The 13,986-nt window shown below is 57.3% G+C and overlaps 1 protein-coding gene across 2 annotated transcripts; it reads left to right on the top strand.

Moving 5' to 3' along the window:
* The first annotated feature begins 724 nt into the window (after window positions 1-724).
* CAPN11 (calpain 11) lies at window positions 725-13,620 on the top strand. 2 transcript variants are annotated; one of them, XM_064651053.1, is made up of 22 exons: window positions 725-743; window positions 3,732-4,014; window positions 4,603-4,672; window positions 5,997-6,115; window positions 6,257-6,390; window positions 6,559-6,727; window positions 7,132-7,215; window positions 7,300-7,385; window positions 7,594-7,668; window positions 8,081-8,241; window positions 8,321-8,490; window positions 8,694-8,705; window positions 8,970-9,181; window positions 9,303-9,342; window positions 9,612-9,677; window positions 10,026-10,083; window positions 10,182-10,246; window positions 11,115-11,183; window positions 11,313-11,391; window positions 11,847-11,963; window positions 12,039-12,097; window positions 12,349-13,620. In XM_064651053.1, exons 2-22 carry the CDS (start codon window positions 3,769-3,771, stop codon window positions 12,373-12,375), a joined length of 2,118 nt encoding a protein of 705 aa, XP_064507123.1. In that variant the 5' UTR covers window positions 725-743; window positions 3,732-3,768; the 3' UTR covers window positions 12,376-13,620. The 2 variants fall into 2 exon arrangements, with proteins under 2 accessions (XP_064507123.1, XP_064507122.1); XM_064651052.1 differs by lacking the exon at window positions 725-743 and adding an exon at window positions 1,690-1,803.
* Window positions 13,621-13,986: the final 366 nt, after the last annotated feature.

Raw genomic sequence — 13,986 nt, 5'->3', positions numbered from 1 at the left:
GCAGGGGCAACCCCTCTACGGGAAGCCACAGGGCAGGGGGACCTCCCTGCTGGCACCCGGCAACAGAGAGCAGCTGGTGGGATGGGTACCAGCCATGACTGCCATGGCTGGGGGGGAAGCCAGGGCAGCTGGTGTCAGGGTTGCCAGCCATGAGTCCCTGGGCTTGTGAGAGTGAGGTGGTGCAGGCACAGCCTTCCCGGACATAAGGGAAGAAGAAGGGACCCCACAGTGTGTGAAACCCATTGGGACCACCATAGTCAGCCATGGCACCAGAAGGTCAATAAGCCCTGGGACAAGGTGCAGTATAGAGCTCACCCAACTAAGCTGAGTTGCCAGCAGTGTGAGGCAGTCACCCCCAAAACCATTCCTACGGGAAAGTTGCTTCCTCTTCTCCTTCCAGGCGCGGTTTCCGTGTGCACCGAACACTTTACTCTGAATGGTGGAAGAAGCGGGCCCATCCCGGCGGTACCCTTCCATCCCCGGGAGCTGGGGGAGGGTGACAACAGACAGAACCGCACCAGCAGCCCCGATACATCCCCTTCTAGTGTCTGTGAGCTGTCACTGCTCCTTTAATTCCCCCTCCCACCGCCCTCCCGGCTTTGCTCGCACATCCTGCCCACCGAAACTCCACCTTCTGCGGGGCCGTACCGAGCCAGGCTGGGCTGGGCTGGGCTGGGCTGGGCTGGGCCGGGCTGGGCCGGGCCGAAGCGGGCAGGGCGGTGGCGGCGGCAGCGACAGCTCCCGTAAGTCCATCCCCCCCATCCTCACCCTTATCCGACCCCGGCCCGGGGTTAAGTACCCGGGGCCCTCCCCACGGCCGGGCAGGTGGGGCTCCTCCGAACGCCCCCGCGGCGGTGGAGCCCTGCCCGCCCGACGACTGGCCTCTCCCCCCTCCCCCGGCTGCTTCCTCTGTTCTCTAAGCTTCTCCAGGCTTGCCTATCCCATCCCCTTTCTGTCCGTGGGGATTTTTACATTAGATGACGCATCCGCAGAGACCCAGTAGCTTGCCAGTCAGGGCGGCGAGTAAACTGGGTACCGCGGCCACCCAGGATGCGCTGCCGACCCCAAAGCCAACGCCGCATCTCTTTGAAGGGGTGCAGGAACATAAAGGGAAGCTTGTGGGAAATTAGGATCTTTGTCTTCCGGAGAGCTGGCAAGGGCCTGAGAGCTGCTTGAGCCGTGTGGGACCCTATGGGCGGCAGTGGCTTCTTGCCCCGAGCTGAGTATGCGGCAGGATACTGTGTGTGAGGGCTGGCTTCGAGGAAGGGAACTTCCTGCTTTCTTTGATCTGCAAGAGCAGCTGACAAAACAGAGGTCTGCAGAGATTTTTGGCTGGACTTCAGCAGTGATTTTGCGCAGGGGTTTTGCATTGTGTGCTAAGGTGCATGAGGTATTGAGACCCTGCAGGTACCAGCATATCTTTCTGCTCCCAGCTGGGAGGGATCAGAAGTACCTCCAATACTGGAAAGCATCCTATTGTAGTTGGATGTCACCTGCTGTGGAAAACTGCCCTAGGGGCTTGGCTTGTCTCATCACACCCCTTCCTCCTCCATGGAGGACCCTGCAGTGTCCATCAGCATCATCCTGGGGAGGTGTCAGCAGCCGATCCTGTCGTTTAAGGACCCATGTGGTTCCTCTCCCATTCTGGGTTCTGAAATGCTTTTCCTTGCTCTGCGCTTGCGTGACCTCCGTCTGCCGCTGAGCACAGCCTTCCGAGTATTTTGAGCCACAGATCTAAGAATAACTCATACAGCTCCTGTGTCGGCACACAGCTCCCTATGTCCGCAGCCATGGCCCGTCCTGGTAGGTAGGGTGGGAGAGGGTGCAGGGAGTCTGTCAGGGGCTGCGGGCAGGGGAAGTTCCCTGGCCCTCAGCAGGCTGTGTTGTGAGTGCCGGGGAGGTGGTGAGGTGGGAACTGGAGGCGGTGCGGGTGCCTGCACTTGGGTTTCCTCCTCCTGCAGCCATCCCTGGGCTTTGGGCAGCACCTGGGACTGGAGAAGCTATTCCACCAGCTCTGCAGGCAATGAGTGCCTTGCTGCTGGAGAGACTGCCAGGGTGTTTGGCTGCGGAGCAGGAGCTGGAGGGAGGAGCTCCATTGATTTGGGGCCACTGTAGAGGAGAGAAGGGCTGGCGCTGCCTTGGAGAAGGATAGTGGGTTTAGAGCATCCCAGGGCAGGCGGAATGATGGGGAAGACTAGACTTTTCTTCTGAAAAGCTTCTGGCTAGGGCAGCCCCATGAGTTTGCAGCCAGATTTATGCCCTGTGCATGTGCCAAGAGCTTTTCACTGTTCCCTGCCTTCCCTTAGCTATCATAGCACTTCAGGACAAGGAAAACCACCTCTTCAGAGCAAGGCTGTGCCCCACTCCCCTGGGACTGGGTGCTAGGGAGGCTGCTGGCCAGTGCTGGCATCTGAGCTGGCTGCTCTGAGTGGGTTGCTGGCTCCAGGGTTATTTACCCAAGGACTGTTCCACTCCCTCACAGGGAGAAACCTCTGAAGTATTCGGCACCAGCCCTGCCAAGCAGGAGCTGAGATGGCTGGGGAGTGTGGCATATTGAGCTGCAGATGCAGGTGGGCTGATGGTGGTGGCACCTTCCCCATGGCCCTGCTGCAGGTGACACTGCTTGCATGGGGGCTTGGACCAGACGGCCCCTGGAGGCCCCTTCCATCCTGGGCGGTGCAGTGGGTGGAACGCCGGCTGCTGTCATGGTGCCTGGACGGGGCTGATGGCAGCTGGGTGCTGGGAGGGGAGTTGGGACTTGCCGCCACAGCGGTGGGGCAGGGCTGCAGGGCCAGACATGCCTGGCAGCTGTGTCATTGCTGGTTTGAAGCGCCTGGCCGTGAGCTACTGGTTAAACCCCCGGGGAGGAAGGCCAGGGCAGGGACCGGTGCGGTGTGGGGGCTCTGCGGTGTATGGCCTGCCCCAGTCTCCTGCTGCCGGGGTGCCCCGCTGCATCCCACATCCCGGTGTCTCCCAGCAGGCTGCTCCACTGGCCCTCGACGAGCCTTGAGTCATCCTGCCTGCGTGTGTGTGTGCCGGGAAGGGTCGTCCCGCCTCTTCCTTCCCAGTTCTCCTCCGGCCCCATAGATAGAGCTATCTGCGCCCCGCTGGGCTCCTCCCTAGCCGGCCCTATTGACTCAGTGCTCAGGCAGCTGGGGCGGGTTTCGAAGGAGAGGGAGAGGCGCCCGGGGCTGGGAGAAGCTGCGGGCGGCTGCTTACGCCCTCCCGGGTGAGGAGGAGCCGGGACTAGGGAAGGACCCGGAAAGCTGCGCCGGGAGGAGAGGCTGACGGGGCGGGAAGAGCCTGAAAATCCTCCGGGCTCAGCTTTTTGGGCTCAGCAGCAGGGACGGGACAGGACGGGAGATCCGTGACCTAGCTGCTGGTGGGCTACTTCCTCCTAGCCAGCCCTCAACACCGCTCTGCTTCCTTGGAGTCCCCTAAAGACAGCAGGACTGTGATGGCCGGGCTGGAGGACAGGGCTCAAAACGGGGCTGCTTTAGGGAATGGGGTCGGGGGAGGTTTCCCTGGTGCGTGTGCCCACCCTGGGGTGCTCTGTGTGCCGCTGGGCTCACTGACCCAGGGCACTGGTGATGGAGACGGTCCCTGCTGTGAGGCTGGTGGGGAACTGGGGATCCAGCCTTCAAGCCTGGCTCTGTGAGATGGCTGATGTCCCCAGAGGAGTGCAAGGTACCAGGCTCTGCCTCAGCCCGGCCATGCCTGTTCTGTTGCAGGGAGTGGAGCTGAAGTCAGCGCTGCTGGTGCCTGGCCATGATGCCCTTTGGAGGGATGGCTGCCCGTCTACAGAGAGACCGCCTGAGAGCCGAGGGGCTTGGCCAGCACAACAACGCCATCAAGTACCTCAACCAGGACTATGAGGCCCTCAAGCAGCAATGCATTGAGAGCGGCACCCTCTTCAGGGATCCCCAGTTCCCAGCTGGCCCCACTGCCCTTGGATTCAAGGAGCTGGGGCCTCATTCCAGCAAGACACGGGGGGTGGAGTGGAAGCGTCCATCGGTAAGTTCTGGGCTTGCTTCTCAGACTGGGCTGGCATCTCTGTCCTGCATGTCTGCACTGACATGGTGTGCTGATCTGCAGCCTGGCCCTGGCTGGCTCCCCTTAGTGCTCAAAGTGCCTGGAGTGCTGCATAGCTTCCCTTCCCAAGCTCCCAGAGCAATGCCCTGTGGGTGTCTGCTCAGAAAAGCATTGTGCCTAGCAGGCCCAGCTTCCTCTGGACAGCAGACTGTGGGCTCCAAAATAGGCAGGCTCTGTTGTTGCTTCTAGGTGTCATGGCATGGATGTGTCACCCTCAGTGACTGGGGCTTTTGAGAGAATATATCCCCTGGTGCCACGAGTGCAAGGGGAACGTCATTTGTTTATCCAGCCTTGTCTTCCCATGGCTACAGCAGAAGATCTTGCCTTGCCTTACCATGATGGCCTTGGAATTACAGTCAAGCAGCCTTCCCTAGTAGAGGGCATATGGGGTGCCATGGTATATGGCAGGGACCATATACCATTTCTCCTGAGTCAGAGCTGCAGTGGGTGCCAGCCCTGCTGAAGCCCAGACCCTGCCAAACTCCAGCATCTGATCCTGTTCTTCTGCAGGAATTAGTGGATGACCCTCAGTTCATCGTTGGTGGTGCAACGCGGACGGACATCTGCCAGGGGGCTCTGGGTGAGTGTTTGAGCTCTGTCCCTGGACCTTGGTCTGGGAGAGTAGTGACTGGGGAGGGTTGAATGGCTGGCCCAACTTTCCATTTAGTGCACTGGAAAATGGAAGGTGTGGGACATCCTGTGCCTCCTGGTGGCTCCAGGTTAAGGCTCCACGAAAATGGGTTGATGTCTGCACAGCTTGACCATGCTGAGGTCAGGCAAGATGATGGGTGGATCCATGCCTGACACATGCTGACAACAATGCCAGGAGCTGCTCCAAAGAGCTCCCTGCTTTGGTAAATGATGAGGGATGGCAGCTGGATGGCAGTAACAAATTGATGTGAGGATGTGCTGTTTGTGACAAAGTGGTTGCAAAGCAATGCAGTCTGGCAGAAGGGAATTGAGAGCTATTGAGTACAAGTGATGATTTGTCCACACTCCAGGGGTGTCTCTCAAGGCAAAGGCACTGAGACAAGAAGAGAAATGTTAATGGGCTATGTAGGCTGGCAGAGTGGTCATTGGAAACAGATCTTGGTACCACCGAGAGTGTTGTCCTGATTGGGATCACTTGATTGGCAGTATCCTATACCTAAGCACACATAGCATGCTGGTTTCAGGGCTGACCTTTTAATGTATACAGTAATTAGGACAAATTTGAGGTGGTAACTGGAGCACATAACAGCCCAGAGCACTGTGGTAGTGTTCAACTGGTCATTAAAAAATCTGAAACTCCATTTTGTCAAACCACAGCCCAGTTACAGGTTATCCAGGCTCAAGGCTAAGGTGTGAAAGGCTTCAAAGGCAAAAGAGAAATAGGAATCAAGGGAAAGAATTTAAAGCGTAGTGCTGGCCTGGAGCAGCACTTGTGGTTAAGAGCACTTGGAAGGAAAAGGGCGGTGGCGTTGCTTGCAATTGAGAAGCTGAGACAGCAGCATTAACCCTCTTGCTTGATAAAATGGCTTTTTAAATGCAAAGTGTAATTCCACTGCAGAATTTGCTGTCTGAGATATGGAGGGCAGTCATATGAATGAGTTTCAGGAGGGTCTAGATATATGGCTGCAGGAAGGGGCTGTTGAGGCTGACTATGTGGTGTTCTGGACACAGGCTCCAGGTCAGGGAAGATTGTTCCATGTTGCCTTGAGCTAGTACTCTCTGAGGGCAGGATGAGCAAGCCTGCCTCTCTGTTCTGTTTGCTGGACCCTCTCTGGTTTTCCCACGTACTTTTTGATCTGGGGAACTCCAAACATTTGCAAGGAGAGCACAATATGGGCTCCTAAACATCCATTGCCTACTCTCCCAGATAGAGAGGTGATGGGTGCTCACACTGGCTTCCTCTCCTTCCCCAGGTGACTGCTGGCTGCTGGCTGCCATTGGCTCCCTCACACTCAATGAGGAGCTTCTGCACCGCGTGGTGCCCCATGGACAGAGCTTCCAGGAGGACTATGCTGGCATCTTCCACTTCCAGGTGAGCTGGGGGCTCCTGGCCCTCCACAGCTGGTGGGCTGGGGTGGAAGAGAGGGTGGTGGGTTGAGGGCATCCCTCTGGGATAGGGATGAGCAAACCATGTGATGCTCTGAGCTCACCCCACTCTCTCCTCATCCTCCAGATCTGGCAATTTGGTGAGTGGGTGGATGTGGTGGTGGATGACCAGCTGCCCACCAAGGATGGGGAGCTTCTGTTTGTCCACTCAGCGGAGTGCACCGAGTTCTGGAGTGCTCTGCTGGAGAAGGCCTATGCCAAGTGGGTACCCCTGTGGTGGGCATGTGGGCAGGTGGGGGACAGGGCACCTCACTGTGCGGGGCAGAGGGAAGGGAGTCTCTTCTGTTGCTGGCCCGTCTTGTGCTGGGTGCCTGGGGAGCAGCAGTGTGCTACCTCCTTGTCTCCTCACATGCCCCTGTCACCGCTCAGGCTGAACGGCTGCTACGAGTCACTCTCGGGGGGCAGCACCACCGAAGGCTTTGAGGACTTCACGGGCGGCGTGGCAGAGATGTACGACCTGAAGCGACCGCCGCGCAACATGGGCCACATCATCCGCAAGGCGCTGGAGAGGGGGTCCCTGCTGGGCTGCTCCATCGACGTAAGTGGTGCACTGGGATGAGCTGGGGTTCTGCCGCTGCAGCGGCCAAAGTGAGGCCTCACAGCCCAAGGTTGTATCAGCAGTCCCCTCGCTGGGAGGTTACTTCTTCCCCATCTTAGCAGAGCACCCTTTCCAGAGCCAGTGTGGCAGCCCTGGGGCACAGCACGTGGTGCTGCAGCCCGGTTGCTGTGAACGGGCTCCTTGGGTGGTTCCCTGATGGATCTTCAGGATCCTCTGGCAGGGAAACTTCTTTAAATTGTCCTCAGCCAGAAGTCCATGAGCACAGGCAGCTGCCACCTGCTACTTCTCTTTGCAAGGGGAATTCTCCACACAGTGGAGGGAAGGGGTAGGGATAGGACTACATTATTTAATCATGTTGACTTGAGCTTGCACATTCTCCTCAGATCACAAGCGCCTTTGATATGGAAGCAGTGACCTTCAAGAAGCTGGTGAAGGGCCATGCCTATTCTGTCACAGCCTTCAGAGACGTGAGTTAGCTAGATTAGACTTTAATAGTGATAATAGCCTGGACAGTGGAATGGGCTCAACCTCCTGTGTCTGGTGTCTGGCAGGTGAACTACCGGGGTCAGCAGGAACAACTCATCCGCATCAGGAATCCCTGGGGTCAGGTGGAGTGGACTGGAGCCTGGAGTGATGGGTAAGCAGGACAGAAGGGGTGCCAATCTTCCATTGGCAGGCCAGCAAGCCCTGTGCACAGAGCAGTTGAGCGCGTGGCACTGCTGAGGGGAAGCTGGCAGCGTGCAGTACCCTTCGCATTGGAAAGGGGAGAAGTTAAGGGTCAGCTCCAAAGTGCTCAGTTCACCTTGAGGAGTCCTGATCTAATTGTCTCTCTCCTGCTATTCCAGCTCCTCTGAATGGAACAACATTGACCCTGATGAAAGGGAAGAGCTGCAGCTGAAGATGGAGGATGGAGAGTTCTGGTGAGTGCCGGGGCAAAGTGCTTCTCTATTTCAGCAGCCAGCCTGGGAAGGAGCAGAGGAGCTGGGAAGAGATCCTGCAGTCATGCTTCACCTGAAGCGCATGACCTGCCTTTATGAGCTGACTTTCCAGCACTGGAGAGCTTGCCAGTGTTTTCTCATCTGATCTAGTTAATAATTTTCCTCCTTTCAAGGAAATTCAGCCCAACTAAATGCAAAATAAACACCTAGGAAGGGTAAACATCCCTTCTTTCCCAAACCCAGCAGAAGGCTTTAAATAAGCTATCACTGTTTAGGGTAAAAGATCTTACTGTCACTTAATTCTCCCAAAATCTTGGCTGGGCCCAGGGCTGCTTGTGCTGTCCTCCCTCCCTACAGCAGTGCCCTGGCCTCATCCCCTACCCACCTCCTGCAGGATGTCTTTCCGGGACTTCATGAGGGAGTTCTCCAGGTTGGAGATCTGCAACCTGACCCCCGATGCCCTCACCAAGGACGAGCTCAGCAGATGGCACACACAGGTGTTCGAGGGCACGTGGCGCCGGGGAAGCACTGCTGGGGGCTGCAGGAATCACCCAGGTACCTCTGGCCTCCACGTCTCTGCTCTTGGCAGTGTGATGAAGCCAAGTGTCTCATCCACACATCCTCTTCCTGTCAGCCACATTCTGGATCAACCCCCAGTTCAAGATCAAGTTGCTGGAAGAAGATGACGACCCTGGGGATGATGAGGTGGCCTGCAGCTTCCTGGTGGCTCTGATGCAGAAGCACCGGCGGCGGGAGCGGCGGGTGGGAGGCGACATGCACACCATCGGCTTTGCTGTCTATGAGGTAACCCCTGCCAGTCCCGATGCCACTTCCCTGGGACAGGCTCAGCCCTGCCAGTCCTGCCTCAACCCCAGTCCTCAAGGAAACCTTTTCCACCTGCCTTGACCAGTCTATCAGTTAATATTCCCTATCCTGTGCTCCCTGCGGCTGTAAGGGATGGGGCAGATACTGGGACTCTGATTTTTTCCTCTTTCTCTCCTCTGCAGGTTCCTGAGGAGGTATGTCCTGAGCTGCTGGAGCCTACCCCCTCTTGGAGGGGACCCCAAGAGTGGACAAGAATGGCTGGATGCACCCACTGTCATGGGCAGTGGCTAGGGTGCTAGTGGGTGCTGGGCACCTCCATGTGGGAGGGAGGGATGGCTCCTACTGGGATGGGCAGGACAGGGATGTCCTGCCTGACGGGGGCTGGCATTGGTCCCACCACTCCCCGTGGGTGCTCCCCACTGTGGGGCTGTGATCCACAAGCACATTCCTTCCCCCAGGCCCAGGGCACTCAGAACGTGCACTTGAAGAAGGACTTCTTCCTGCGAAACCAGTCACGGGCACGCTCTGAGACCTTCATCAACCTGCGGGAGGTGAGCAACCAGATCCGTCTGCCCCCCGGCGAGTACATCGTCGTGCCCTCCACCTTCGAGCCACACAAGGAGGCCGACTTCGTCCTGCGGGTCTTCACTGAGAAGCAGTCTGACACAGCGTGAGTCCCTGCCTGGGAGGGGACACCCTGTGTCTGAGGGGGGGGTGATGTTTCCCCACTGCAGGCAGCCTGCTGGCTGGGGACCCTGCTCATCGCTTTGTTTTTCTCCTTTCTACCCCAGGGAGCTGGATGAGGAGATCTCAGCAGACCTGGCAGATGAGGTAGGAGCTGCCACTTTGGTTCAGCTGGTGCTGAGGCTCTGGGGCTTGGGAGGGGGAGCTGCAGGCAGGAGGTGGCTGTCTGAGTTTGGGATATCATTGTGGCTAGAGAGGGGCTGGCGGGGTCAGGGCAACAGGGATGTGAGGATTAACAAAGATGAGAAGAACGAGGAAGAGCTTCCTTTTTCCAGTTGAGGTTTACTGAGCTTGGGAGGCAGGGCAGAGCCTGGGTTTGACCACTAACCTCTTCCTTCTGGCCTGTGTCACCCCAGGAGGAAATAACTGAGGATGACATAGAAGATGGCTTCAAGAACATGTTCCAGCAGCTGGCAGGGGAGGTGAGTATGGCTGTGCCAAGCTCTTGGAGGCCCTGGCCTGGGGAGGGGATGAGATGGGATCCCTAGCCATGGGAGTTCCAGCCCAGTCCACGGTCACTCAGTCCCATCCTGCAGACAGGTCCATTTCTGCCACAGCTCAGCCCAGCTGCCCTCAGGGGTGGTGTGACAGGGGCAGATTTGGGGAAGAGGCATCCAGCTGTGACCTAAACTCTTCTGGGCATGCAAGAAATGTAATTGCACCTTCATGTTTTGTGACTAAGGCAGAGATGTTTAGACAGGAGGGGGGGAATGGCCACAAGTAGGGTGGAGAGCAAGCAAGGGGTGATGCTAATTCTGCTTCTGTTACAGGACATGGAAATCAGCGTCTTTGAGCTCCGGACTATTCTGAACAGAGTCATTGCTAGACGTAAGCATTGCCCTTCCCACCCCCTGCTCCCTGTGCCCTGGGCCTGCTCAGCAGGTGGGGTTTTGGTTCATGTGCTCAACCTCCTCCTTCCTCCTCAGACAAAGATCTGAAGACAGATGGGTTCAGTGTGGACTCCTGCCGCAACATGGTCAACCTGATGGATGTATTCTCTTGGTGCTGTGGGCAGGGGCCAACTTCTCTGGTGCTTAGCCTGCTGCTTGCCAGCAGCAAGTCTTCTCTGTGGGAGCTGAGGCTTGGCTCTCCAGCCATGCTGAGGCTGTTCAACGGGGGGAAGACAGGAAAGGGTCCTTATGGCTTCAGGGCCACCACACCACCCCTTGGCTTTAGCAGCAGGTTTTTTTGGAAAAAAAAAAGGGCCATGAGTGCCCATGCTTGCTTGGGTCCTGGCTCTGCCACCACCAGAAGCCCAGCCCAGTCCCACTCATCCCTTCTACCTTCCCTGCTAGGAGGAAGCTCCCTGTGCTTCCCTTCACACGGGCTCCCCAGCCTGACGTGTTACCATGCCACCCAGACTTTGAGGCACTCCTGGAAGGGAATGAGGACTCTTGGGCTTCTTTCACCTAAACCATCCTGTCCAGCTGTTGAAGATGAGAGATGTAAAGTGACAGGAGCCATGGCCTGTGTCATGCTTGCACAAGGACATGCAGCTGAGGGGTCAGGCAAGGACAGAGGAGCACCTCCAAGCCCTTCTCCCGCCTGGCCCTACAACAGCCCTTTTTGCTGCAGGCCAACCCAGTTTTGCTCCTAGGACAGTGATTTGCTTCCTATAGCAGCAGCACAGTTGCTCCCAGGGAGTGGTATGACAGGTAGTGCAAGCATTGCCCTTTCCCTGTTGGGTTGCAGTCCCTGATCATGCCAGTGCTGCAGGACAGAGAGGGGAAGCTGGAGGGAAAATTGGGCAGGCCAAGTGTGGCCAGGCTTTTCTTGCCTCAAGTGGCTGGAATCTGATGGCTTTGTCTTTGCACCACTCCCTTTGCTGGCTGCTTTCTCCTTGACCCTCTGCTCCCCAGAAAGATGGCAGTGCCCGCCTCGGGCTGGTGGAATTCCAGATCCTGTGGAACAAGATCCGGAGCTGGCTGGTGAGAAGGAGAGGGGCATGGTGCACTGCACAGGGGTAGCTCCCCTCCTGGGGCAGCAGGGTGAGGGGACAGCCAGGCTGGAGGCCACAGGAGAGCCTGTCCTTCATGTCCTCTGTGATGCTTTTGCAGACAATCTTCCGCCAGCACGACCTGGATAAGTCTGGCACCATGAGCTCCTATGAGATGCGCATGGCTCTGGAGTCTGCGGGTAGGTCTGGGGACGGATGGGGCTGGGATGAGGGCTGGGTAAGGGGCTCCTGCTGTCAGAGTCCTGTCCTAAGTAACTGGAGAAGAGTGTAACCTGCCTATACTGCATGCTTGGAACCAACCTGCTGTAGTGAGATGTGGCCCATGTATGCACCAGGCTCTCTCCATCCCAGCTGTGCCAAGTGCTGGAGACTCAGAGTTAGGGACGCATGCAAGGTGGTCCCAGCCTCTGTCCTCCTCTGACCTGCAGAATCCCATCCTGGCGAAGCAGAGGCCTGGGGTGGATCAGTGAGCTAACCAGTCATATGGCTGCAGGGGGAGCATCCCCTCTTTCTGTTGAGGCTGGATACGGTGCCTTTCCTTGGGTGGGTTGGTAGACCCTTTGTGTGGGTGCATGGACTTTAACAGTTACACCCTCCTCTCCTGTGGGGGTCCTGACTTCTCTCTGCCTTGCAGGTTTTAAGCTGAACAACAAGCTGCATCAGGTGGTGGTGGCCCGCTATGCAGATGATAACATGGGTGTGGACTTTGACAACTTTGTCTGCTGCCTTGTGAAGCTGGAGGCCATGTTCAGTGAGTGATGGCCCTGGGGCAGGGAGGGCAGGAACAGAGGGATGTGTTGCTCACCTTGCTCTTGTGTCCCTGCAGGGTTCTTCCGCAGTATGGACCCTGACGGCACTGGGACTGCTGTCATGAACCTCGCTGAGGTGAGAGCTCAGCCCAGTGGAAGGTGGGGTGGGAAACAAGGGGACAAGGCATTAGGGTGAATGGGGCACCTGGGGTGGGTGGTAGAAAACCCTCCAGCCCCCTGGGTAGGGCAAGAACCCATAAAAGATCAAGATAAGAAAAGGGGATTGCTGCAGGCCCTATGTTTCTTGGAGAGCTTTTAAAGCTGGCACTTGAGGGCATGCCAAAAATGCGCCAATCCCTGTTTATCCCTTCTCCCTCTCCTTCGCAGTGGCTGCTGCTGACAATGTGTGGCTAGGAGCCATGACAGACCTGCTGCAGCTGGGACACCCCAACGGGCCAGGCCCCCTCCAAGTGCCTCCCCTTGGATCCATGGACACAGGATACTCTTCCCTTTGCTCCATTCCATGCTGAGCCACCAGCCCTGCCTCCCAGGAAGCCTCACACCACCTTCTCCAGTGGACCAGGGGTCAAGGCAGGCAGGGGATTCCCTTCTCCTCTTCTGGGCTGGGCTTCTTTCCACTCCCCACTCCTCTCTCCCACCCCAGAACAGGAAGAGTGCAAGCATCATGTGGTACCTGTGAATTCTTGCACAGTAGCAGGCTGGGGGCCAGCTGCAGAGCAGGGAGAGGCAGGAATTGCACGGAGATGAGGGGGAGGACACTCATATTGCTTGCTCTAGTGCTGTCCCATCCTCTCTTGTCTATCCCTGCACGCACACCTGGGAGCATCAGCAGATACTGCCTTGCTCAGGCAGCAGGTTCCTGGGGGAGCCGTCATGGCCTTCTGGTAGGAGGAGTGGCCATGCTCTATTTCTTGAAGCCCTTGCACTGTACTTATCACCACTAAGCGCGACCAAAGCGTGGAGCCCACAGGCTCTTTCTGCGTGGCCTTCAACACATCCCTCCCATCTTCATGCCCCTGCCCATGCCCACCATTGGATCAAATCCTACAACTCAAGCACTGAATGTTTTGGGGCTCCCCCACCATATGAACACATGCCACCTTGTAGTGCCGCAGCAGAAGCTCCTCTTTTCTACATGGTTACAGCAGCCTGGCCTCCCCTCCCATCCCTGAGAGCTCCTGGGACATCTGCTGCCCTTGGTCATGGCCCACAGCAGGGCTGGGGGGCACAGCACCCAAGAAGAAATGCCTTCCTCCAGAGAGGAGGGATGGTGGTTTGCGAGGGGGGGTTTGCACACAGTTGGGTTTTTTCTCCCAATCCATCATCCTCCCACATTGTTACACTCTCCTCTTCCCTTGCGCTCCTTTGCCCAGTGTAGGTGGACTCCAGTGCCAACATATTTGCACTTCTCTGTGCTCCTCACTCCCCTCACCTTCTGGGGCAATGGGGTGGCTCCAGCTTGGCGGTGGGCGAGGGCCCATCCTTTGCCCTGTAGAGGCAGGCAGGCAGTTATAGCTTCCCCAGACCCCTGTTGTCACTGGAGGATGCGCCTGCAGCAATAACCACTGCTGCCTGCCCGGCAGCTCTGCTTCCTCACCCCGCTCACTGTGTACTCCAGAAATAAACAGATCTGTTAGATGTGTGGTCCAGGCAGTGACTTGGGGATCACGTCCTCCCTTTGCTCACCATGGTCTGGGCTGGGGGGATGAGATGCAGAGCCAAGCCCAGGTCATGCTGCTTGCCCAGCCTGGGGCACGGGTGGAGGAGCACTGCCAGGTGTGGGTCTTGCTGTGGGGATGGAGGGGACCCATATCTCCTAGGACTTTAGAAAAGTCACCTCTTCCTTTGCACGGGTGTCTTAACACTGACACATGGAGCAGCACCACGTAAGAGGGATGGAAGGGAGCACAGCTCTTAAAGGAAAGTGTCTTGGGGAAGCTGAGGGGAAAGAGGATCCACTTGGATAGGATGGAGTTAACCATGGATCTGGGAATGGAGGGCAGC

Source organism: Pseudopipra pipra, chromosome 3 (genome assembly GCF_036250125.1).
Source record: "Pseudopipra pipra isolate bDixPip1 chromosome 3, bDixPip1.hap1, whole genome shotgun sequence".
In the NCBI taxonomy this organism is placed as follows: domain Eukaryota; kingdom Metazoa; phylum Chordata; class Aves; order Passeriformes; family Pipridae; genus Pseudopipra; species Pseudopipra pipra.
Note: the sequence above shows the minus strand (reverse complement) of the source record. Positions and strands in the feature narration are given on the sequence as shown.

Coding starts and splice junctions, on each gene's coding strand:
- CAPN11 (XM_064651053.1), top strand. CDS start 3,769: ATGATGCCCTTTGGAGGGATGGCTGCCCGTCTACAGAGAGACCGCCTG. Junction 6,728..7,131: donor TGCTGGGCTGCTCCATCGAC/GTAAGTGGTGCA, acceptor CATTCTCCTCAG/ATCACAAGCGCCTTTGATAT. Junction 12,098..12,348: donor CTGTCATGAACCTCGCTGAG/GTGAGAGCTCAG, acceptor TCTCCTTCGCAG/TGGCTGCTGCTGACAATGTG.